At 39.8% G+C, this 25,804-nt stretch overlaps 1 protein-coding gene across 2 annotated transcripts in view; it reads left to right on the forward strand.

Annotated features, from left to right (window-relative positions):
* sh2b3 (SH2B adaptor protein 3) overlaps nucleotides 1–25,804 on the forward strand; it is a 42,773-nt gene that overhangs the window by 14,331 nt on the left and 2,638 nt on the right. The window contains exons 2-7 of one of the 2 annotated variants that reach the window (XM_004072291.4): nucleotides 1,668–2,846; nucleotides 22,088–22,189; nucleotides 22,329–22,417; nucleotides 24,833–24,924; nucleotides 25,010–25,224; nucleotides 25,301–25,478. In XM_004072291.4, coding sequence (XP_004072339.2) covers nucleotides 1,698–2,846; nucleotides 22,088–22,189; nucleotides 22,329–22,417; nucleotides 24,833–24,924; nucleotides 25,010–25,224; nucleotides 25,301–25,478 — 1,825 coding nt within the window. In that variant the 5' untranslated portion in view covers nucleotides 1,668–1,697. The remainder of the gene's footprint in view (nucleotides 1–1,667; nucleotides 2,847–22,087; nucleotides 22,190–22,328; nucleotides 22,418–24,832; nucleotides 24,925–25,009; nucleotides 25,225–25,300; nucleotides 25,479–25,804) is intronic. The other variant, XM_020705786.2, reaches the window with a different exon arrangement.

A 25,804-nucleotide genomic window follows, 5' to 3' on the forward strand; every position in this document is an offset into this window, starting at 1 on the left:
AAACTGGACTTTTGTGTACTTGTGTTGAAACTCCTTAGCAGGTCTTTCCTTGGTCCAATACCACTTTTAAAATATTCAGTTAATTCTGCTGACTCAAATAAAAGTTATCAAGCTCTGAATTTTATTTAGTTTTGTTTTAAATGAGTTTTACCATTATTTTAAAGCCAACAACAAGGTTTTCAGCTTAAGATAAAAGTGTCCTGCACTAAGAAGGACACTTGATAAGCTGGAAAATAACAATGTAGTTTTCATTCAGTAGATTAAGTAGTATGTTTAAGAATGATGTCACAAGCACACCAGACTAGGCATGAAATATGTCTGATTGAAGAATTTGGTAACCATCGTTTCTTTAGTGCATCATTCACTCGGTCTGTCTGATATTGTGGTTTAACTAACCTCAGCTTAACTTCAAAACCCCCTTAAAACATCATTATAATGCCAATGCTTGAATATACAAAAAAAAGAGGAAAATTAGGTTGGAAATGTTGACATGAATGTTAAAATTGTTATAGCTTACTATCACAATTTTAACATTCATGTCAACATTTCCAACCTAATTTGGAGCAATAATTAAAGAAAAAAGTCAAATACAATCTTTTGTTTTTATTTTTAAATCGATTTTCTTACTTTAAAATCTTTGTTTTTAGCTTGATTTAATCCCCAAAATGTCTCCTAAATATTTTCTTTTGAGTTAGATGTTGACTTTCTTATCCTACTTTCTTATCCATGGAGATTATCTAGAATGCATTGACTTCCTATTGTTTTCTGTCAGCAGTGAGTTATTTATAACTGATATTTCAAGACCCACTCTGAAGAAAATTGTGTTTTTAACATGTTCTGACATTTTTCTGATGATGGGGTACACATATTGAGAAAATTAAGTTAAAAATTGCATTTCTGCGTATTTCTTTGTTCAAATCGTTGTGAATCAGGAGCAGATGAAAACATTCCATTTAAAAAAGATCGTATTTGTTATGTAGAAAATATGAAGGGCAGACGAGCCTCTGATGCGGCCACTGGTAGACAAATAGATCCATATGCGTCTCTGTTTTCCTCGTCCGAGCTGAAATCTGGTTCACAACTGTACGACGGAATATCTCCAGTATTGCTCACCATTTTTGTTTCACCGGTAATGCTGTGTTGGTAGTGTGTGAGGGGCTGTAAGCTAATGGGAGAGTGTAAACGGAGAGCTCTCAGCAAAGGTTGGCACTCTGCATTAACACTCACACCCACAACTCAGAGGCAAGTTTGGGACAAACTACTGCTGCTCTGCAGAAACTATGACCTAGAAAATGACAGAGGCTTTTTGATTTTAGGTTTAAAACAGGGTAATCATAATTAAAAGGTCACAGGAAACGATTTTACAATAGATCAAAAGATGATTGGAGTGGGACTTGAACACTTTGAATTAATCAAAGTTCAACTTTTGACTATTATGTCTCAGTGATTGAATTCTTTAAACGTAGAACTAGCTCGATCTGTACAGTTCTCTAGCTTCATAAATCTTGGTTTTGCACAACACCAAGATTTTATTGACCTTAAAGCAGTATGATATTTGTTCTTCATGTCGTTTATTTTTTTGCTTTAGTGTCTTTTTTTTATTATTATCAAAAAAGAACTACTCTCAGAAACTCATTTATCCTGGTTTCTTTCTTTTGTTTTTTCAGAAGTGACTCTCATCCAATTTGGTTACTGCAATGAATGGTAACACTATCCATCCAGTCAACACCACTTTAGCGGAAGGTCCAAGTGTAGCAGCGCCCCCGAGAGGCTGGAGGGAGTTCTGCGAGCTACATGCCTTTGCCACGGCCCGGCAACTGGCCGGACATTACCGGAGTTTTGCTAGAGAACGTCCGCAACATGACGTGGTCCCACCAGAAGCTTTTTCCAAGCAGTTCAGCGACCTTTTTCAGCAACACTTCTGCTGCGAAGTTGACAAGGATAGCCTTCCATTTAGCCCGAATACACAATGCTCTGCCATTTTGGGCAGTGCTGCTTCCACATCTTCTCTGGGCTCAGCTCTTCCATCACACACCGTGATCAGCCGATTTCGTATCACAAATTCACCTGAAACACAGGACTATCGAGAGGCAGGCCGCCCAAGTGGAGGAACGGCTCTGCTATCACTCACACCAAAAGTGGAGTCAGTGGTGTGGAGTCGGGAGCAGGAACAGCCGTTGAGATGTGCTGCAGGAAGCACCTTCACCGGATCACGAAGTATCAGTAGCACAACACCGCTGATCCGTAGCCATAGCAACGAAGAGATCTCCACTACTGATAGGCATCAGGTGTCTGAGCATTACTCCTCTGACTCATTGGCATCAAGCCCAGGACGTGCCAACGTCACTCATTTCTCTTTCACCCAAATCCAGCAGACTGTAAGACATTTTTTTAAGAAAAGACCAATTCTCAGCCCCCGCTCTTCTCAGGACCTGTCTCCTAGCAACCCCAACAACAACAACAATCCCACAATCCTTGGTGACAGAGTTAGTGGAATTTCCTCCGCTACCGAGGGAGTGTCATCTTCATCCACCTCTTCCCTCTCGTCCTCCTGCCAGAACTTTGAGGTCACACCCCAAGCCAACTCACAACGGGCCGGAGTGTTCTGTCAGTTCCTCGATGGATTGAGCTGGTTACGCAGCAGGAGCATGAGGCAAAGGAGGTCAGAAGTAAGGGGCTGCTGTAAGGAGGGCCAGCTCAAGTACTTGGTGGTGGATGACACTATCTCAGACTCTCAGCCCCACTGGCAACGGTGCCGCCTGCTGGTCAGGAGGATCAGGGACTCTCCAAGTGGAGGCGTAAGAGGAGGCGAGAGATATCAGTTGGAGCTCTATGATCCTCCAAAGGTAAAAGCATGTCTTTACATACACTGTATAACAATTATAAACAGGCATTGGTGATTTTGTTTTTATACTGTTACTCTTTTAAGATGTGGGATTTTATTTGCACTTCTTGTTGTTTTCACCTTTTTGCTGCAGTAAATCAGCTTTTCTTGATTGGTAAAGGTGGTTTGGCAGAGAGTTTTATGCCTGATGCCCTTCCCTGACACAACCCTGTATTTTATCTGGGCTACATAGAAGCTCATTAGCCCCATAGGAAACAGACCCTAGTCCTACATGCAGCCATATCATTTTGATTGCAATTCCTTTTCTAAAATATTTAAAAAGACTTGTATTTCTGGAGATTTCCGTTGTTCACATGGCCTTGACTTGGTCCTCAATTTAATTCATTAAGTCACAGTAGCAAAGCAATAGGTTAAGCATATTTTCTTAAAAATTCTCTCAATGGTGTTAAAAGTTGCGTTTTCTAGGTTTGCAGAAGTTGTCGCTAATCTCAAGGGTGTAAAATGTTTGTAATGTGTGATAGTAGTGTCTGGGAAAATCAAAGTAAAACTGAATATAAGCATTGACTTTGCAGATTAGCAGAAATGTCAGATTGGAAGTTATTCTCATAATTTTTTTGTTGGAGAAAGTCACATAACTGACACTGTGATTTTCTCTTTTTGAAAACATCTCAAATGGGAATATCTCTAAAAACAGTTTTTTACCCAACAGCATGATATTTTTAGGCTTTGGTTGGAAAAAAAAGTAGATTTTGTTTAGAAGGTTTCAGCATGGCAAGCATGATATTTTAAAAAAAAACTCCAAAGTATCTTTCTTTTGTGTGACTGAGGTGTTTTTGTTCCTTCTTTGAGGTGATCATTTTTTGTGTCGATTCTCCTCTCAGTTTAGGTGTAGCTTGGTTTCACAGGGGTGTTCTTGGGGTTGGGTATCTGCAGTTCTCAAAAGGCTCTTTTACTTCTCAGAACTGTGCACTTCACTGAGCCATTTAACATCTGGCAGGTTCCTCTTCTTGTGTTTCATATCTGTGTGAGATAAGTCTGCAGATCTGTTGGTGTCACTGAGACTGGCAGCCCACAGAAGCCTTTGAAGGATTTTGTCAGTTTGCCAAACATTGCTACAAACTCTGAATTCAAGTGAACACAAGCATAAAAGCTTGAAGTTGCCGCCACCTTTTTTTTGTAGCAGCTAAATTGATGGGGGGGGGGGGGGGGGGGGTTCCCCAACTTTCTTTTTAAATCCTCTTTATTCTGTATGGTAACGACATAAATGGTATTTTGTCGGGCTGTATAGGTGCAGAGTGCTGCATAACAAAACGAGACAAAAGCTTTGTGACATTCGGGTCCACTTAAAACTGCTGGTTATTCAGGTGGTTTACTTGTCATGCAGGATTTTAATTTAAAAACAGCAGTTCATGAGCATTCTGAGACCTTATTGGTTCAGTTTAATGCATAAAAGCAGTTTATTAGAAACAAATCCAAATGTTATGGCTGCTTTGTTGCAGTGTTGAGATTCAGTGATTTATACACTGATTTCCCTGAAGAAATGTTCAGATCATTGGCTTCTTAACTCGGGTTGGGAATGCTTGAGTACAATGTAGTTTTTTCTTTTTCATTTTGTTAGTACTGGTTATGTAAAATGCATGTTTTGAAAATTGATATATTTTGTGTTCTTCCGGTTTAACATCTTTCTACTATGATGCATCACAGAATCAGTTGCATTCATGCCTTCTTTTACAGTTTGGTGTCTAGATATACCTCCCACACAATTTCCTGTTTGTTTGGGGTTTTCTTTAGCCAGGCTGCACATCTCTACATTTACTTCTTAATTAGAACATCCACTCCAAAAAAAAAAAAAAAAAAAAAAAAGAAGATAAACAATTTTAGGCCAAATAGCATTTTCACAATAACAATTTTGAACAAATGTTATCTGGCCTTTAAACCAGCAGGAATTGCTAAAATCTAGTAAACACATAAAGAGTCCTATAAAAACAGTTGTATTGCTTTTTTACATTTTTATTTCAGTCTCATAAATTCCTCAGACATCTGCAACATAACTCACATAGATACACCTGTATATATATATACTGTGGTGCTTTTGTTAGCCAACCTCATTGGTTGGCCAATGGTTTCTCTCATTGGTGTGTGTGTGCTTAATCTTCCTTGGACACATGCAAAGGCTCCTGGGAATGGCCTTAAAAGGAAGGAAAGTGCTAGAGCTGCATGCTTATGTTTAAGCATACACATAAAAAAAGCGTTCACACCCTAAAAGAAGATATTCATACACTGTAGTTTATATAACAGTTGTACTTTTTCTTGGGATTAATCTAAAAATAGTTTTAATTCATGTAGTTTATGTGTGTCAGTGAATTAACATATGTGTGCAATCTAAACGTATCTTAAAATAAGAATGGATGTGCAGTGCTGCACTGTGCGCTTTCTATTTATAAATATTATTGGGTTTGTCTGCATGTGTGGGAAATAGAAGTTTAATATCAGTGAACTCATTTAGTACAAAGGAGCAAGCTGCATGGAAACTGATAATGCTTTTGCGTGAGAAAGATGCAGTCAGGGCGCAGCTGCAAGTTCCTGAGTGTATGTGTTAGAAACGCAATACAAGCTATTAAGCACCATGCATTATCATTTACTATTTTTGAAATCCTTGTGACTCTTAATTTAATTAAAGGTTTTGTAGCAACACACTCACATGGTCACCTCTGTGAAAGATGCTATTTTTTTAAGGAAAAATCTTGTCATGTGCAGGTTTTATTCTGCAATTGGTAACCATGGGCCACTGCAGGGGAGGTTTCACTTCTGTGTAATCTGAACATGTGAACAGCTTCACATCTCAAATGTTGGATCATCACATATTTCAGTATTTAACATTTTAACATAAAGATGATTATGGTCATGCTGTCCACTGTATTGATTTCCAAATAAATTCATTATAAAGTCTAAATTCTTAATAGTGTTTATTAATGTTTTAGCATTGAAATTTGTTCTGGTATTTGACTTTTTTTTACGTAACCCTTTTCTTAAAGCCTTACTTTTTCCATATAATCATTTAACATTATAATTTTGTGGAGTTTTATTTCTATATGCTGACCTTTTGAGTGTAACCTTAAAATGACGAGCTATCGTGACTGTTGGCTCATTGCAGAAGTGAATCCTGTCTTGTCAGCTCAACACATCAGAAGTCTGCACCGTTCCCTTTAAACCTGTCCGAGACTTCTACCTGCTCTTGTCATTCTTATTTTGGTTTTTCATATAAGCTTTGATGTGGACCAGCTGACACACATTATTCCTGCTGTTTTGTGAAGTTAATTTAGCAGCTTCAGAGGAACATCAAAAGCTCTTTCTTTCACGTTTTATTTCCTCTGGTGTCCAGTACTCATCTTTTTATAGACAAACTTATCTTATTGCCTGGAAAAGTGTGCAACTCTGTCTTTTAGGGTGACTTCCGACAGGCTGTAAAAGTCTGACATGCCTCTGAAGACATCCCAGAGCCTTCATCTTAATCATAGCCTTTTCATTGTATTTCAGCTGCGTGTGTGTGGGTGTTTGGGTGTTCGCATGTGCTCGTGTTTGTTCCAGCTCTCCCAGTCCTAATCTTTCCCACATGGTTTTGTTTCATGCCTGTGTGTGCATGCATCTGAGTGGTGTGTCATCTTCCTCTTGGAGTCCCTTTAAAGCTCTTTGCTTTTTGTTTGTGGTCTTGCTTTTGCGTTTCACACTTTTTGCACGTTGACAAAAAATAAGTTTGGTTCATCCTTCGCTCAGCCTCAAACACTAGTGCAAGATGGAAAAGGCAGGTTTACTAACTAAAAGTACTTTTAATAAAACTTAAATTTGAAGTTTCTACACTTTAGGCAGAAAACAGCAGTTTATAATGAGAGTTCTTACAAAGGTTCTATTTAGTTAAATCAACAAAGTCTTAATCAAAGTTATTTAAAACCCATTCAAGATTATATGAAAAAAGGTTGTGTTCTCTTGTTTTTTCTGTCTTGTGCGGGCTCCCTTTCTCTGACAGTAAGATGCATTTGCAACATCAGTGGAAAATACTTTTCCAACAGTTAAACCTCTGTGTCCATCTGTTCTCTCTTATATGGCAACATGCAGCATCAATTCGGTTCTCACTGCATGCCGCAACTAAAGCTCCAAAAACATGGAGCTCCTTCAGCTGAGCGAGATGAAGCAGCTTAGATTATTAGCAAGACTGACAGTACAAAAGTTCAGAAAAATAAGGCACACCAGGAAGTCCACAAGTCTAAACGCACCAGATGTGTTAACATAGGCAAAAAAAAAATCAAAGCATTTTCACCTGGGCTTGCGGGGTTACATTTACATTTATTTTGGGACCGTTTAAAGTCAAGTCCCCCTCCGATCATCTTTTGGTCTGTTTTAGAAGCGTTCCCAGCTGTCTTTCAGTTACGATTATGCCGTTTTTTAGTGTCTGCAGAGCGGCAGTAGTTCATTAGAAATTCACCTCTGAACATCAACCCACCCCCTTTCCCCTCCCTATTACTGAGAGATCTCAGTTTACACTCTCCCACTAGCTTACAGCCCTCACACCCCCAAGCTAACATTATCAGTGGAACAAAAATGGTGAGCAATATTGGAGCTATTTAGCCATATCTGAGCCAAATGCCAGCTCGCCCAAGAAAAACAAAGACCTACATGGATCAATTTCTCTGCAAGGAGATGCACCAGAATGGAGCAGAGCAGGGAACCAGCATATTTTCTGTCTTCTTTTTTTAATTGAATTTTTTTTGCCTGCTCCTGATTCACAGTGATTTGAACAAAAAAAGTACTCAAATACAATTTTAAAATACAATTTTGTTTATATACAGTACAGACCAAAAGTTTGGACACAGCTTCTCTTCCAAAGAGTTTTCTTTATTTCCATGTCTATAAAAATTGTAGCTTTACACTAACTATGAATTGACACATGTGGAATTATATACATAACAAAAAAGTGTGAAACAACGGAAAATATTTAATATTCTTGGTTCTTCAAAGTAGCCACCTCTTGATTTGATTACTGCTTTGCACATCTTGGCATTCTCATGATGAGCTTCAAGAGATAGTCACCTGAAATGTTTTGCACTTCACGGGTGTGCCCTGTTAGGTTTAATAAGTGGGATTTCTTGCCTCATAAATGGGGTTGTGCAGAAGTCAGGTAGACACACAGCTGATATTCCTATTGAATAGACTGTTAGAATTTGTATTATGGCAAAAAAAGCAGCTAAGTACAGAAAAAAACGAGTGGCCATCATTACTTTAAGGAACGAAGGTCAGTCATAGGGGTGTGATGATAACCGCATCACCGCACTTTTTTTTTTTTTAAGTTTTTTTCTTTTTTTTTTTGGAAAGTTCTGTATATGGTGCGTGATTGTAACTATAATAAACACATTCATCTTTGCTGATAATTTACTTTTTCTGCTAGTCCTGTGTTCAGACTTTAAGGGTTTCTGGGTGAAACCTCAAGTGAAGTCACGAAAACCATCAAGCACTACAAAGAAACTGGCTCTCATGCGGACCGCCCCAGGAAAGGAAGACCAAGAGTCACCTCTGCTGCTGAGGATAAGTTCATCCGAGTCACCAGCCTCAGAAATGGCAGGTTAACAGCAGCTCAGATTAGAGAGCAGGTCAATGGCACACAGAGTTCTATCAGCAGACACATCTCTACAACTGTTAAAAGGAGACTGTGTGAATCAGGCCTTCATGGTAGAATATCTGCTAGGAAACCACTCCAGGCTGTGTAAGGGCTATTTGACCAAGAAGGAGAGTGATGGGATGCTGAGCCAGATGACCTGGCCTCCACAGTCACCGGACCTGAACCCAATTGAGATGGTTTGGGGTGAGCTGGACTGCAGAGTGAAGGCAAAAGGGCCAACAAGTGCTAAGCATCTTCAAGACTGTTGGAAGAATATTTCAGGTTGAAGCTCATCAAGAGAATGCCAAGAGTGTGCAAAGCAGTAATCAAAGCAAAAGGTGGCTACTATGAAAAATCTGGAATATGATATATTTTCAGTTGTTTCACACTTTTTTGTTATGTATATTATTCCCCATGTGTTAATTCATAGTTTTGATGCCTTCAGTGTGACTCTACAATTTTCATAGTCATGAAAATAAAGAAAACTCTTTGAATGAAAAGATGTGTCCAAACTTTTGGTCTGTACTGTAAGTTCATCAGAAAAATGCCACAAATACAGAAATCTTTTTTCTTTAACAAACCTGCATTTTTTATCAATTATTAGGTAAAATGACGTGAAGAGAAAATGAAAGAACTTTACTCAAACTTTGATTAGATCGGAGTGAGATCAAAATGCCTTTCTTTGTACATAAAAAATTCTGATTGTTCTCCCTTGGGCATGTGTATTCTAAAGCCACACACAGCAGCATTCCAAATATGCAGAGTTTATTGAGTTTCATTTTGTATCACAGTCATCTTTAAATCTCACCGCAGTGTTGAATCTTCTCTTTTTAGGGATAAACGTTCCTGAAACCTAGAAATGACGCCTTGAAGTGATTGAGTCATGTACAGTGTGTGGGTGCTTGCGCATTCTTTCGCAGCATATTCACTAAATGCGTGTTCTTGTTTGTACATGATTTGAAATATCAAATTACAACTCTTTTTGTTGCAATCAGAGCAAAAGAAAAGACTCTTATGTTTGCCCTCAGCGGCTGATTGATCCAGACTCCTTAAAAAGATTGTTTTGACCACAAAAGTTCTGCTTTTATTTATTTAATTTTGTTCATACGGCCTCAGCTAGCCCACCAAATTGTGTTCCACAATGTTGTGTGAAGCCCACAGAAATGTAAACATTTAGTTTTAAAACTTCATGGGTTTTTAGGTCTAAAAATTACGCTTTTTTTTTCTTTTTTCAAAGAGTGTGACACCCTATATAACGTGATATCCTAATTGTAGTTAACCTTTCCACCTGTGAAATGTTAAAATAAAAAAGCCTCCTGCTGACGGCTCATGTGTCATATTGACAGACGTGTAAAAGGTCTGCGGCTTTTCTTTCTGAAATCTTTCTCTCTTTTTTTTGAGTTTTGTGGCTTATTTGAAAGCTGGTGGATTTCAGCCACAAGTTTGACTTATTGGAGAAATATTCGTACTTTTTGTCTCAAAATGTTTTAAGCAATTTATCCCACTTTCAAAATGTCCATATTATTATGATGTTAGGACAAATAATGCTTTCAGTCAGTTTAAGTTAAGACCTTCATGAAAGATGGGAGGAGGGATTGAAGCCAAACAGCCTTGTAATGATTTTTCTATTTATTGTGAATCATATGGGAAGTCTTCTGATTTTAAACTCTTAGTTTTTCTAAAGAACGCATTCACTTTAACAGCTTCAAAGAACTGAAGCTGTTCTCATATAATTAGCTATTGTTAAATCGCTTGATAGCTGACTGTTGTGGAACTTGCCTCAGCTCGCCTTTGCTCGCCTTTGCTCATGTTGAATCTTTTCTGGAGAGCAGACCAAACAACATCCCTGACTTTTTTTTTTTGTTATCACATCCTTCATGTCATGTCTCAAAGCTCCCACTGTAACCTGTAGTTTATGAGCCAGGCTTCATTGAAAAGCCTAAACTGTGAAATAAACTCAGATTTACAGATTGAGGCCATCTCAGTCATTGTGTTGACATGTACCAACTTGCCTCAAGGGTTTAGGTGCAAAGATTTACTTGCCTTCCTCAGAGCCATGGTGTTTTAGTTAAAACTAAGTGGTCAACAGATACAAAAAAAAAGTTGAATGTGTATGTTTAAAACTGTGGTGTGATTAATCACAAAAATAAGAGTGTGATGAATATTTAGGATCTGGTTCACGTAGCCTTGATCCCTTGCTTCATAGAGAAAGGTGTCCTAAAAACCTGCAGTACTTTAATTCAGTGGTCCCCAACCCCCGGTCGCTCCATGTGCCCCCGCTACCGGTCCGTGGGTCATTTGGTACCGGGCCGCACAGGAAAAATAAAATAACTTGCATGACTTCCGTTTTATTTATTTCAGAATCTGAAAGATGTTTTATATTGAAAAATTGCCCGATAATCTGTTCCATCCGTCTATGTTACTCTTGACGCAGGCTAATTCGCTCGTGTTGGTCACGTGATAGGTTACCGCTAAAATAAAACCCAGGAACTAGCAAAATGAATAAAACAAACGTCTTTGGAAAGTTTCTTTGCCAAGTGAAAAGGCCCAGACAGGAGACAGAAGAGGAGCTTTCAACTTCCAAAAAAAGAAAGCTACATTTAATAGACAGCATCAGGAGTCCTACTTTAAATACGGATTTATCCCAACGGGAGATTCCCTCCAACCGTTCAGCATTGTGGTGAGTTGGATTTTCCATGCACTTATTTTGAAGGCATGTTTAAATGTTATAATGATAGCGACCAGGGAGTGTTGCGGGCAGAGAGGACGTTGCTCATGTCATAATTCGTGTTTATTGTTATGTTTAGAAAATACCACAGTTTTTATGCAAGTCATATTATTTTGTTGTACTGTAGTGCCGCTCACGTGCCCGTTTGGTCTGCTGTCGGAGTTCCGCAGACCAACAACAGGGAATTAAATCAATCCCCTTTGCCTGCTTTAGTCAAAATAGGGTTGAGCACGGGTGTTTCTTATTGCCTACGGGTCCTTTCATCTGGCAGTTATGTTGTTTCACCCTTAGTTGTTTCTTCCTGTTGTGTTTACTTCTTTTTAGCACCATGAGTGTGGGAAGGGGAGAGGATGTTGACACCTGTACGATGTACAATGTTTAGCGTGTCAAATTAAAAGTGCAGTGTATGTCTTATCACGTGTCTCTGCCTTTATTGCAGCGTTGCTGCAGCGCATGTCCGCCACATTTAACATACCGGTTTGTGAGAATTTTGCCAGACATCAAACGTTTCCGTGGCACAATAAAGGTTGGGGACCGCTGCTCTAATTGACATAATCTGTGACAATATATATTTAAAAAAAACATAAAAAGAATTGAAGGTGAACAACAATGCAACAAAGAATACTTCAAAAAAAATTTAGTTTATTGCCCTTTCATGTGTTTCTCTCTTTTTGCATCAAGCCTGATGGAACAGAAAACTTTGTCAAACAAGGTGAAGTCATCTCACTTTTTGTAGATGCATGCGTTTGCTCATGAGTGCTTCAGAGTGACAAAAATCTAGAGAAACATCTAAAGGAAGTAAAGCGGTTAGAGTCATGTGGTCAAGATGTTTGTCAGATCTCTTGCTGTGTCTCTTTGTAGTTTAGTGTTTTCTTCTGTTAAACAGGTTTCCATCCTGCGTTTGACAACAGTTTCGTACATCTTGTGTGTTGGCCTTCAGCAAACTACATTTTTTTAAATTTTATGATTCCTAGTATTTGATTGTTAATGCAATGCATTGCAATTGCATTTTTATCTCTGACGCAACTGCGTTGCCGGCCTGTATTCTGTGTGTGCGCGCGAGTCTGTGTGCAGCATGTAACCACAGTGCCAGTGCACGACCTTGCTGAATAGCATACGGAAAGCCCCCAAAGCAATGCAACAGTTATTGAAAAGTTTTATTTGACCTCTTTGATTCTTAGTCATCAGTACTCACACATACCAATACACTGTCACACCTGTTTACCTACATGTGCCGTACCTGCAGACATTGCGTTACAAACCATCACTCCGCTATGACTTCAGTAGAGACGACTGCTGTCAGTGGGTGCTTTTCAAGGAGTTTTATGCTATAATGACTGAATGTTTGGTAAATGCTGCACTGCTAAGGGTTTCATATTTAGTATTTTATTTTCATATTTTATTAAGCTACAGTTTCACAGTTGTCTGTTTTTCTTTCTTTTTTATGCATATATACATCCATTTGATTTATAGTATTCTTGAAACTATATCATCTATTTGCTTAGAACACCAGGGGTGCCTACAGTTTGTTGCCATGCATGCTAATTTCGAGACGAGGAGCTCCAAAAATATAGTATTTTTGAGTCTAAAATACTATGTTTGTGTACTAATAATTCAAAAACCACACAGTAAGAATACACACATTTACACATATCTTTGTAAGGAGCAATAAAGTTATATTTGTAGTAACAGATGAGGCATTTTATTATGTTAACCAAGTCACGTACTTCTCGGTGAGGATGATGATTGGCTGACGGATTTTTAAAAATGTATATTTTTGGTTATTTATATTTAATGGGCCGCGGTCGACCCACATGGATGATCAGATCAACGAAATGAGCATCCCAGCTCTACACACTTGTTCTGTGTTTGTCTCTGAAAAAAACAAACTTAGAATTGCTAATCACCTTTAAACTAACAGGAGTGGGAACATTTTTCCTGCGTATGAAACTTCCAACTTCTATGCACAACTGCTGAATGTCTTTGATGATTTTTAGTACAGTGTTGGTGTTTTTTCAGCCAAAATTGGAGATTTTGCTATTTATATTTCTCTGTATAATGATTCTCCAATGTCTTCCCTCTGATATAACCTCGCTCTTTGAAACTAACTTGCAGTTAGTGAGGAACAGTACTGGACTGTGCATTTACTCTCTTGTAGACAGGCTTGTTGGCCCTTCTAGTGTTTACTTTTCCTTTGCTGCAGTAAATTCTTGAGTCTGTTTTTCTCCAGTGGGTTCAGATTAGTGTGCTAACAGCTGGCCGTCATTTTATATTAAACATGTCACTTACGCAGCTCAGATGCGTGCAAGGCCACTAAATCACCATACACACAACACACACATGCATGCACAAAAGGTGGAGAAAGGTGACATGGCAGTTTGTGAATGTGCAAACATGTTTGCACGAAAGGAGCCATCCCACTCGTGTTGCAAATTAAACAATGACAGCAACAGTTTGCTGTGCTACAGCTGATGTTTATCTACCGAATGAGGAGTGGGTATGTAAAGACATGGAAGGTTTCCTCAAATAATCTTAATTTTTGTCAGACTTCAGAAAAAGGTTTGCTTTGGAGAACTTCAGAATAGATTCCCATTACCTTCTAGTCAGGACTACTAAAGGTCAGTAATAAATGAGACAGACACATCCCCCAAAACAAACTTTATCTGTTCAAATATCTCTGCTAACGCTCCATATGTTGACCAGGCCCCCCACCTTCCATTCCCAAACTTAATCCAATCCAGGAGGAACCAAACGTTGCGGTTTCATTAAAGATCACTAGAAGTGAGCTGCAGGAGGGAGCAATTTCTCATCGACTTCCTTGTTAACAAGCCAAGTTTAACACTAAAGTAAACATCTTTACAGCCTGGTTTTAGGGATCTCTTCAATGTATATTGCTTTGGCAACTGCATGTGTGGGATGACAAATACACATCACGTTTACTGATGGCTGTGGTGTCAATTTTAGAACAGTTAGATTTGGAAAGCTGCTCACTTTAAGCTAAACTTTGTGGTAATTATATTGTTTTGCTAAGCTTTGCTCAGAAAGAAGTCTTCTGTGAAACAACAAACATGAATAAAAAAACTCTCCTCGTGTAAGTGTCCTTTAGGAAGCTTGAAATATACTGTCCCTCACAGTGAAAAACACTTCTTTCATGTGTTTTCATGCCAGCGAAGCTCCCTACATAACAACACACAGGAAATTGTTATGTGTCACAGATGTGGGTGGCTGTGTGTGACTGTAACACCCCTCTGGCTTGTTTGGCTTATCACAACCTAAGTATTTATGACATCACAAGTACTGAACTTAATACAGGAAGAAATGTAAAAAAAAGAAATAAGTAGATTTGTTGGCTGACTAAACTGCAACAAAGTTTAAAGACCCATTTAAATCATCTTTTGATCCATTGTAAAATTGTTCCTGGTGATCTTTAAATCATGATTATGCCAAAAAAAAATAACAAAAAGTGTAGTTTTCTAGTACACATTTCCTGCAAAGCAGCAAGAGTTCATTAGTAATTCACCTCAGAGTTGTGGGCGTAGACTAGAGGAACCCCGCCCCCTTCCCATTGTTTAGAGCTCTCTAGTTACACCCTCTCCCACTAGCTTACAGCCCCTTACACCCCCAAACTAGCATTACCAGTGCATCAAAAGAGGTGAGCAATATTGAAGCTATTCAGCTGTACAGTTTTCAGCAAGATGCCAGCTTGGATTAGGAAAACTAAGACGTACATACGGATCCAATTGTCTACATTTGATGCAATATTTGCACAGTTATCCCCAGTCAAATTTGCACAACAACTGATTTGTATATAGGTGTAGTCATTTACACATGCATAGTTATAGTTTATGTTATGTGTGAATTTATTTTAGATATCCTGTATATATCCTACCTTAATTTTTATTTTATTTTATTTAACCTTTAACCTTTCAGCATTTAGAGCAGACAGCAAAGTAAGCATCTCATTGTATGACAATAAACCGCTTTGAATCTTGAATATTTGAATCAGACTGGAGGAGAGCAGGGGGCTTGTGGCCTGACCATCATATTTTATGTCACAAATAAGCTTTTTTTCAATTGACATTTTTTAGTCTGCTCTTGATTCACAGTGATTTGAATGAAGAAATACTCAGGCTATTTATCTGCATGAATTTTATTTAAGGCTGTGTCACAGCCACCACGAGTGGGTCTTTAAATTGTGTTAAATGTTTTCAACAATCAGGCAAAACATTGAACTCAAAAGCATGAAAACAGCAATTCACATTCACAAAGCCTTTTATGTTTCCCCTTTTATCACTACTTAATTTGAGTTCCCAGTACAACTTCAGAATAAAATAGTCTTTTGTAACGCCTCTGTTGTACCACTCTACCCTCCTAGGAGGCAGTGACTTCTGTGAGGCACACACACCGACACTTGAAACAGAGCTGCAGCCTATTCCATCCGCTCTAGATTGCAGTGTGTAAGTTCAAACTCATGCAGGGCAGAGCGGCTTCCGCTTACTTTATGAAGTATTTCAATTTAACATCTGTGATTTGACAGCCATATAGTTCTAAAAAAGCCTGTGCGGGTAAATAGAAACTTTGAAAATACTTCTTTTGTTTATGTTTAAGCATTTAACTTCTATCAGAAACCCAAATTTTGTTCGTCTTCTAAAATGTTGTGGATTTTTGGACAATAAAAAGATTTTGGTTTTTGCATTGCATGCACCTATTCTGCTCTCTGTTATTGTACATAAAAACACTGAGTTTTGCAATGTTTCGCTTTGCTCCAATTTTTTCTGCTTTGTCAAGTTTTCATCTGCTCTTTTTGTGCAGCATCGGACTCTTTACAAGGAACCTCTTCCAGTTCTGTGAATCTGTACGTGCTGCTTTAACTTCCTCATATTTTGGCTTGTATATCAGTATTTCTAAGAAGTATGCAAGGAGGACAGTGCAGTCAGTGACACATTTATTCATAGGCTACATCTCTGACAGTGTCTGACATGTTTCCAAGAACACACTCATCTCTATCAGTGTCGGTAACCCCACATAGTGCTCGGTGTGTGTGTGTGTTTCCCACATCCTCCATGATGCCACAGATAAAGCTTATTTTGAATGTGATCAGCTCTAGTGATCTCTGGGCTGCGTACAATCCACCTATGCACACAAACCAAGACTAGTGTGAGCAAAAGTCACTATCAGCGTTTCTATCAGTGTGTGCAAGTTTTTAAATGAATGTATTTAACTTAAAAAGTACAAATCACATATGTATTTAAATCAAACGTATAAATATTAATAAAATAGTAAGCTCTGTCATATTGTCACTATGCAATGTGGGTAAAGAGATGAAAGTCTTATTATTCTAGTACATGTTTTGTTCCTGGGCAGCTTTTTGGATCGTTTTATTTTAATGTTTTTATTGAAATCATCTTCTGCAGAGACAAACGTGTAGCAGCAGCGGGCTAGCTGCAGAAAACGACTTCTTTCCTACCACCTATGAGCCAGTCAGTCTGCACCGCACAAACAACAGGTGCTGGGAGCTGCAGCAGAGGGCTGAGGTGAAAACAATGCCAGCTGTGTCAGACCATTGCTCTTAGCTGCAGCTTTAGATAGATTTCTCAAAAAACATACCAGGAATTTGTGTTCAGTCAGTCAGAGTTTCATGCAACCTATGGGAACCAACTTTTAACATAGAAAATGATCTACAACTTTTTTTTGATGCTTCCTCAGCAGCTGATTCATTCTATTCTAGTTCTTCCTGATTAAAATGATAAGAAATCTCCAGCTAGAGGTCATGAACATGTACTCTACTGAAGAAACTTATCCCTGCTGAGCTATTGATGTTACTCAAAGTGGACAAATTCACGTTCCTGCTGGAATCTCATGAATTGTGCTTTGCAGGCTTTTCACAATAAAACCGAGCAGACATGAGGAAATGTCATAGCAGTCCAGATTGTCTTGCACACAGCTGGGAAAGTCGATTTCAACACGGGAAAAGTGCAAACACTGTCTCATATGTCGGTTTCAGTGATTGAGGTCACGGCCTTTTCTCACGAGTGCCACCCTCTGAATCGTGTGTGTGAGTGTGTGTTTTTGCGCAGGATAAATGCAAACACATAAACACTTTTCTAGGCATTAATTTCCCTGCAGCGTGCAACATAAATCAAGCACCCTGACACACATGCACGCACACACGCACCCCGGACAGCGCTAGCTTCCGCGACCCTCAGAGGGATAGAGGAATGTCGAGTGTCAGTCAGTTGCCGCGGCAACAGCCTTGAAAAAGGGACCCTGGGAAGATCGCTTTGGACTCCAAACATCCTGTGTGTCACCCGTGTGGGTGTGTGCACTTAAACTGTAGCTGTTTGTGACTCTGTGGGCGAGAGGTTGCATGGTTGCGTACGAGGACGTTTTTCTGTTTGTGTGTCTCTGTCAATAAGTGTTTTTACACCATCTGCTGCCCTGTGTGTAAACCTGCACAAAATAAGTCATTACTCCCACTGGTTTTGTGTAACTGCTGCTCCTTGGTCATTTGTACGTGAAATGGTTTTGCTGTAAGGGTTGTTGAATTTTTAAAAGTCAGGCAGGCGACATAAAATTCAAACACATCTCAAAAAAACACTCAAAGTTGTTTAATTGTGTAGAAAATAATCAGTTTACTTTGAGCAAATTCTTCAATAAGTACTTAACTAAACCAATCTAAACAACCCATGAATGAGTTGGGTTGAGTTGAAAAACTTGAATTGATGTGAAAGTTCCCATTCAAAAGGAAACGCGGGTTTAGACTGAGTTGCATGTTTGTGTTTCACATTTATAAGATTTGTTTGAAGTTGAAACAAAGTAGTGAAAGTTGAGTCAGTTTGAAAAGATGTGGAGTGAAAACAGAAAAATCAATATGTGGCCATGTTATCACTGTGTGCTTCCGCATCTGCATCCAGGAAAACCATCTCAGAGTATTTTTAATCATATAACTCTCAAAATAATGAAAATATTTACTTCAGAAGAAAAATCTTACTAAAAGGAAATGTGTTAAAATATTGACCACATGTCATTAGAAAGAATAAATGAAGAAGGAATTATCGAAACTTCATTTTAGATTGTATCTGAGACACGTAGGTGTCTGAAAAGTGAACTATTTATCACCTGTCTGTTAGAAACTCTAGTCTAGTTACAACTTTGCCATAAAATCTAAAGATAATAATTGGTGGTCTTTTGCATGTAAAATACCAGATATTTATCAATACTATTAGTTTCTTTTTGCATGGGGCTGCACGGTGGCACAGTGGTTAGCGCTCTTGCCTCACAGCAAGAAGGCCCCCGGTTTCATGTCCCCAGTTTGGGGACATGAAAAACACAACATCAGTGGGGGACCTTTCTGTGTGGAGTTTGCATGTTCTCCCCTCCCACCGTCCAAAAACATGCTTCCTAGGTTAATTGGCAACTCTAAATTGTCCCTAGGTGTGAAAGTGAATGGGTGTTTGATTGTGGACATTCTACCCTGCAACAGACTGGCATGGAATGAATGAGTGTCTTTTAAAGTATGTTTTGGAGTCATGGTAAGAAATGGAAGTACATTATTTACATTAGTAAAAAACATAAATTGGTCATTTTATATTATGTATGTGGTGTAACATCCAATACTTGTTCTTAAATTCAGTGTACCCCTCATTTACAAGAAGAAATTTCTGCAACATAAACTTGTTTTATTAGATTTACTTTATTTTTTGGGCATGTTTTGGAATTTGTTTGCATTACATTTTTGGACTGATTTGTGTTGTTCTTTTTTCTTTTTGGAGTTAATGTGTGTTTGTATTGATTGTGGTATTTTTTTATTCTTTGCATCAATTGGGAGAATTAGAATCTGTTAGTGGACATATTTGATGGACATTTTCACCTTGTGCTTTAAATAAATATTAACATCAAGCTTTACTTTTAATGGTGCCAAACCAATCTTGGCCCAGTTTCATGTGGAGACAGAACAGAAGAGTGCAGGGCCGCCCTTTCGGCTGCATGATCCTGCTTTCTGCCTGAATTGTGACCTCTTGAGGCAGGATTGCAAACTGCAGTCCTGCCTTAAACTTGAGCAGAGCATTCACAGAAATAAGGTCTGTTGTTCTCTTGCTTTCCTTCTTGCTCAAGCAGTCAGAAATGTGTCTCTCTGTATTTTACACAACAGTTCCTCTCAGAGTGCAGTCTGAAACTCATTCACATTCTTACAACACACTCCTCAATGAATGAGTCAACACAAGTGCTCACACCTCCATTGCAAGGACTGCTGCACCTCCTGTGCAGCTTTGACAACCGCTGAGACACTACACTACTCACACTTTAGAAGCTGGACTCAATCAGATGTGCATGTGCTGCTTTTGAACCTGTAGATGTTAGAGAAGATTCAGAAACACACCTTTTCCCTGTAAAAGCCTGAATTTCTGGTTTATTCTGACTCCACTGGGATGGGAAGTCCTGCATGTATGAATGCATCTCCTTTGTGGAGCAACATATGGGCTGAGATAAGGTGCATAATGCAGACACCGCATTTCTTCACAGAAACACAATCACAAAACTGGGAGAAATGCGAGTAAAAATCTTCATTTAAATATGATCAAAGTTTTTGAAATCAGAGAGCTACCAAAACGTTCCTAGTGAAATTCTAATAAAGTTTGAGTTTTGCCCCTTTGTTTAATTTTTTTTAACTAAGCTGAGATACAGCGAAGTCTTCAGTTTGAATCAGAGTCAGAAAAACAAGTCAGATTTCTAGGAACTCCTCTGACTAAAATTGAGATCTGGCAGCAATTTTTGACCATTTTTTTTCTCGGTTTCTATTCATTGACTCACATCACTAAATGAGTCACATCTCCTGCCTTTCTGCATCAGGCTTTCTTCTTGACAATATCAGACATCGGGCTGAAAAAGCAAAGCTTTGCAAATGTTGATTGTGGTTGTGAAGCTGTTGTGTGTGTGTGTGTGTGTGTGTGTGCGACTAACATAGACATTCCTGAGGCTCTCACACTGTCACATAGACTCAAACTCATCCGGTGCTCAAAGCCCTGAAAGCCCTGGAATCTGTCCTCCCTGCTCCTCCCTCTGCCCTCCATCGCTCCCACCCAGCTCTGTCTCGTCTGTTTCCTTCTCTGCTGCTCTGTCATGCTGACTTTTTTCTTTTTTTTATTACTGGTCTGCTTTGCTGCTTGTCTTTAACCCTTTCACACTATATGTTGCTAATGGGGAACCAACCATTTACGGTAATCCAGAGCTCCACTCAATTTAACATCACCTTGAGAGGAAAAACAAACATGGAAGAATATTTTTATATATAATTGGAAACAAATCAGGCATGATATCAACTTTTTTGTCGCTCCGCTTGTTTATAACATTAGTTTGTTTTGTTATAATTGTCAATATATAGTTTTCAATTATAATATTGTTACAATATAATATCCATGTCTTTTTCTGTCATATTCTAACACTTTTACTATATAATAAGCAACATTTAAGCTTAAAACATTTCATCCCAAAACTCTCTTTAGTGGCATTTAATTAATACTAGGTTATAGTGGAGTAATTATTTGAAAATGGGTGGTCTTCCTGTTTTCTACAAAAATCTCCACTTTGCTGTTCCATACCACAGGCTGCTCTTAAAACTGAGCATCAACAAACTGAACATACGTGTCTGAAGCATGTCTATTGCTGCATGTGTCAAATTAAAAGTGTGTTTGTGTGAGTAACAGAGCAAATGTAAAGCTCTCATCATCCTAACAGGCGGGTTGGGATCTGCTTCTTGTATGAAAGAACAAGAAGATCATGGAGGCCCTCTTGTGACGGCTCTGCTTTCTGTTCATGAAGTCTACTTCCTCTCACACGCAACCTGTAAAAATGCATATAAAAGAAAATGTCTTTGCATTTATGTGCGTGTGTTCCAGCATTTGACCACCGGATCTGAAATACACTAAAACTTCAGGAACTACGATGCGAACACTAGTACTGGTACTTTGATATTTTATAGTGACATTTGGCAGAATGGAGCTTCCTGTAGAGTCACCAGTCATCCTGACCTGTAAAAACACAGTTTTTGCTTTAACAAACATAAAACCTGTCATTTGGACAAATGTTTTCTCTTCTCTGTTGGTGGTTTTGTTTTGTGGTTCAAAAGAGGAATCTCTATTCTTGAAAGTCTCACTCTGACCATCGTTTGATCTATTTTAAAGCGTTCCCGGTGGTCTTTTAATTATGATTAGGAAGTTTTTAGCCAACATTGAAAACCGTGCGACGTTCTCTAGGACATAGTTTCTGCAGAGCGGCAGTAGTAAGTAGTAAGCAAGGGGCATGAAGTAAGTCCTCCCTTTCCCATCAGCCATCTGTTTACACAATCTGCTGCTAGCTTTCAGCCCTTCACAACCCCAACCTAACATTACTGGTTCAACAAAAATGGTGAGCAATATCAGAGCTATCCAGCCGTTCAGTTTAGATCCAGATTCCAGCTCAGACGAGGAAAACAAAGACGCTTGTCTCCAAGCGGATGCAGCTTGTGGTTGCCGTAGTAACTACTACGTCACACCTACAGGCTTTTTCTGCCGGCATCTGCTCCTAACTCACAACGATTTGAATAAAGGAATACTTTGAAATGCAATTTTAAGCTCAATTAGTTTTATAAATGTCCTCCATCCTCAGGAAAATGTTACAAGAACGTGTTAAAAACACAAACGGGACTGTGTGAAGGAGATCGTTGTGCAGAACATTTTTCGTTTTTAGTCTAGTTAAATTCAAATAAATCTATAAAGTTCTTGCTGTTCTATATAATCTGCTAAAAACTGGTGCGTTTTGCTTGATGCCTTAATGTCATGCATGTGTGACCTGCAGCACCTAAAACATGTCTTGATGGTGTTTTTAGGCCTCCAGTCCAAAGCTGACAACTCACTGCTACGATATCCAAGAAGTCCGTCGCTGCAATCGGCTGGAGATGCCCGACAACATCAACACGTTTGTTTTAAAGGTTTGTTGCAGCCTTTGTTTTTCTCCCAGCTTCAATTCAATGCACTGCAAAACCAGAACCAAATGTCTTCACGGAGAGCCGTAGACCAGAACCTGAACTGCCCAAACAAAGCGTGATGTAAGCGTCTCTGCTTCTGCAGGTTAATCGAGGTAGTCTGATTTTTGAGACGGACAACGACCAGCAGGTCAGCTCCTGGACCACAGAGCTGAAAGAATGTATCAGCAACAGGTGAGAAGCTTCTCAGCTGCACGTAGGCGTGTGAAGACAGTTCCATACAGGCTTCAGCAAACTCACTGCTTTTCCTGCAGAAAAGACATTTCCCTCCAAAAGTCCATATTGTGTTGGACTACAACAACAGCTTCAATATGCAGTTTTTGTTTATTAAATGCAGCATTTTTGTCTTTATAGTAACACCGTCTATGGCTGTGAATGTGGCAGAACAGGTGACTTTCCTGTTCCTGGTCCGGCTCGACTCAGAGAATAATTATCACAAAAAAAAACACGTTCATGTGTGAAAAATGTATGAAGGAAAAAAACGGAATGATCCATAAAAGAATTCATCTTTAAAAAGAAAAAAGATAAATTGTTGTAAATTAGAACACTTGGCATCTGACGGGAAAACTGATTCAAATCTCTTCAAAACAAAACCGAGATTTGATTGATCTGGAAAGAGCTTGAACTCAAAGCAGACGTGTTTTCTGACAACATTAGAGAGACACGCCCCCAGATTCTAAACTTTGATGATAACAGCAGATGTTTCGGATTGTTTAAAAGACCCACAACGATGTAAAAACGTGTTCTTGTGGCATTTTTCTGATGATGACATAAAAGATTGAGCTCAAAATGTCACTTTTGAGTATTTCTATATCCAAATTGTTGTGAAGCAGGAGCAGACGAAAAGATTCAGTCTGAAAAAGATCACATTTGTGATGTAGAAAATACGCATGCCGGGGCACAAGCAGTGGTGAGGGGAATGGGGTGCGGGGTTGCTCTTTCGGCCCGCACACATCTATGATGAACTACTGCCGCTCTGCAGAAACTATGTCCTAGATTTTTTCAAATTGTGGCTAAAAACGGCATCATCATAAGTAAACGACCGCTGGGAAGATGATCGGAGTGGGACTTTAAAGTTCCATCAAGACCCATTCTTGTTCCAGCTGCTTTGCTGGTCAGTGAAGTGAGAGCTCTCGGTTTCCAGAGTCGTGGGGTTTTGTGTCTTAACCCTTTAAATGCCTCGCTGATCCAGCTGATCTCTTTAGATTTTTTTCTTCAAACATCACGGCTCCATACGTTTTTTTCTAGGAACTGCGTGAATTCAAAGACAATCGGAAAAACCACAGACAACAAAGACCCTTTGATGTTCTGTAACTTTCAGGAGGTTCCATTCCGTTCTGGCCAGTTCCATGCAGGAACAGACCACATTTGTACGAGAAATGTTTGTTTAGCTCGCAGGAAGCTGATACTGTTCTCGCCACAGCCTCAGAAGAACGGAGCCACTGCAAAAGGACTCCATACCCTGGAACTGTTCCGGCCCAAAAAGCCAAAATGTCATCGCTGGTGTGTGTTACTATGGAGCTCCGGCAGACTCCACACATGAAACGGTTTTAATGATGAAGACTGAGCTCAGCGTGAGGCCGTTCTCTGGCAGGAGCACTCCTCCTTCAGATGTGGTCCACTTAGCTTGGAGGATGTGGAAGCCTGAACTTTAATCGCAACAGACACAAGAACACAAACACACACAGTAAGGAGAAGCAGATTTCAGGGCTTGTGTGTCCCTGTGTGTGTCCCTGTGTGTGTCCCTGTGTGTGTCACTGCGTGTGTGCAGCCAAACTAAAGAACAACAGAAGAACAGAGGCTCTTAGATCAGACATGAACTCATGAACTGGACTCATTTCCTGTCTGTTCTGCATGTCTTTGTGCTTCCTGATTCCTCCAGGACTACACACAAACACACACACACACACACACACACACATCATCATCATCATCATTATCAATGGGACACGTTGTAAACAGTTTCATGGTCTAATTCCAGCTCGAGAATCGGTTAATTTTTGTAAACTAATAAAGCTGCAAAAAGACGGAGAGCAGATCCTTCCATAAAACCCGGTTCTGTCCCTGCCCACTTTGTGACATAGACCAGTGACAAACAGGTCCAGGCTGACAGCATGAAATGGGCGGCACCCACATGGAGCGAAAGGCGGAGCCTCAGAGATGGAGTCGTCTTATGTCCATGTAGGGAAAAAGCTCAGGAAAACAAAATGGAATAAACAGATCCAGGTTGTTTCTGGATTCTATTTTATTGACCTTCTTTTCTCATTAAACACATTTAACATGCAGACTTCTAGTAGAGGATTTATCTGTCATAATAAGCTGGAAATATAAATATAAAGCCCTGATCGTGATAATAAAATAAATACATTCAATATCTGATTTGGATTGAGTCTGAAACTGGGATTTCTTATGATGCGATTGGATCGGGACATCCCGATCATCCCTGCTAAAAACCTGTGACGTCACTAAACGAACGGACCTCAAGCCCAAAACGACGTCTCAACATCCTCTCACCAGGAAGCAAACGGGAACGGCTGATGTCTGCATACAAGCAGAGCTGACTTTTTTCTGTGTGTTTCTGATCTTCAGGCCAGCCAGTGTGAACGTGGAGCCCCCCCTCTCCCAAGCTGAAAGCTCTGCTCCCACAAACCACCGGAGGAGCTCCGAATCAGGAAGTCCGAGTGAGTTCTGCAACCCTGAGACGCTCTCTCTGTTTTCTGATGAAAGGGGGGGATCCGAATCCAAGCACGCTCCTCTTCTCTCCAGGTCCTGTTGTCTTCACTCTGCCAGAGCAAGCCCTCCAAAAGACAGACCACTTCCTGTTCTCTTACCCCTGGTTCCATGGACCCATCTCCCGCGTCAAGGCCGCCCACCTGGTCCAGAGCTGGGGCCCCCAGGGTCACGGGGTGTTCCTGGTTCGACAGAGTGAGACTCGACGGGGAGACTACGTCCTAACGTTTAACTACCAGGGAAAAGCGAAGGTACGCCAACGCCCAGTTGACTCGCCGTTGAGCGTTCTCGCCACTGAGCGTGTCCACGTCTGCTTGTGTCCTGCAGCACCTGCGCCTCTCGCTGTCTGAGTGGGGTCAGTGCAGGGTGCAGCACCTGCGCTTCCCGTCCGTCATGGACATGCTCAGCCATTTCCGCATCTTCCCGATCCCGCTGGAGTGCGGCGCCGCCTGTGCCGTCACGCTGTCCAGCTTTGTTGTGGCGGGCACCAGCCCCCCATCGCAGGGTGAGACAGTACTGAACAAACGGACGTCACATGAAGATTTAAGCTTACTTTAGTAAAAAAAACAAAGTTTGAAAACGGTCTAACTGGTTAAAGGCCCACTCCGATGAAAATGGTCTTTCAACAAGTAGTTGTGGCGTTTTTCTGATGGACATTTATCAAGAGAACTAAATTCAAAATGACGTTACTGAATATTTCTTTATTCAAATTGTTCTCAGTCAGGAGCGAGCGGATGAAAAAATACTTTTAGAAAAAGCTTGTAGGTGTGATGTCAGACCTACAACCGGCGTGCTCCACTCCACCCTGATGCTTTCACTTGTAGACGACTA

The sequence above is a fragment of the Oryzias latipes genome, chromosome 9 (genome assembly GCF_002234675.1).
Source record: "Oryzias latipes chromosome 9, ASM223467v1".
Taxonomy (NCBI): Eukaryota; Metazoa; Chordata; class Actinopteri; order Beloniformes; family Adrianichthyidae; genus Oryzias; species Oryzias latipes.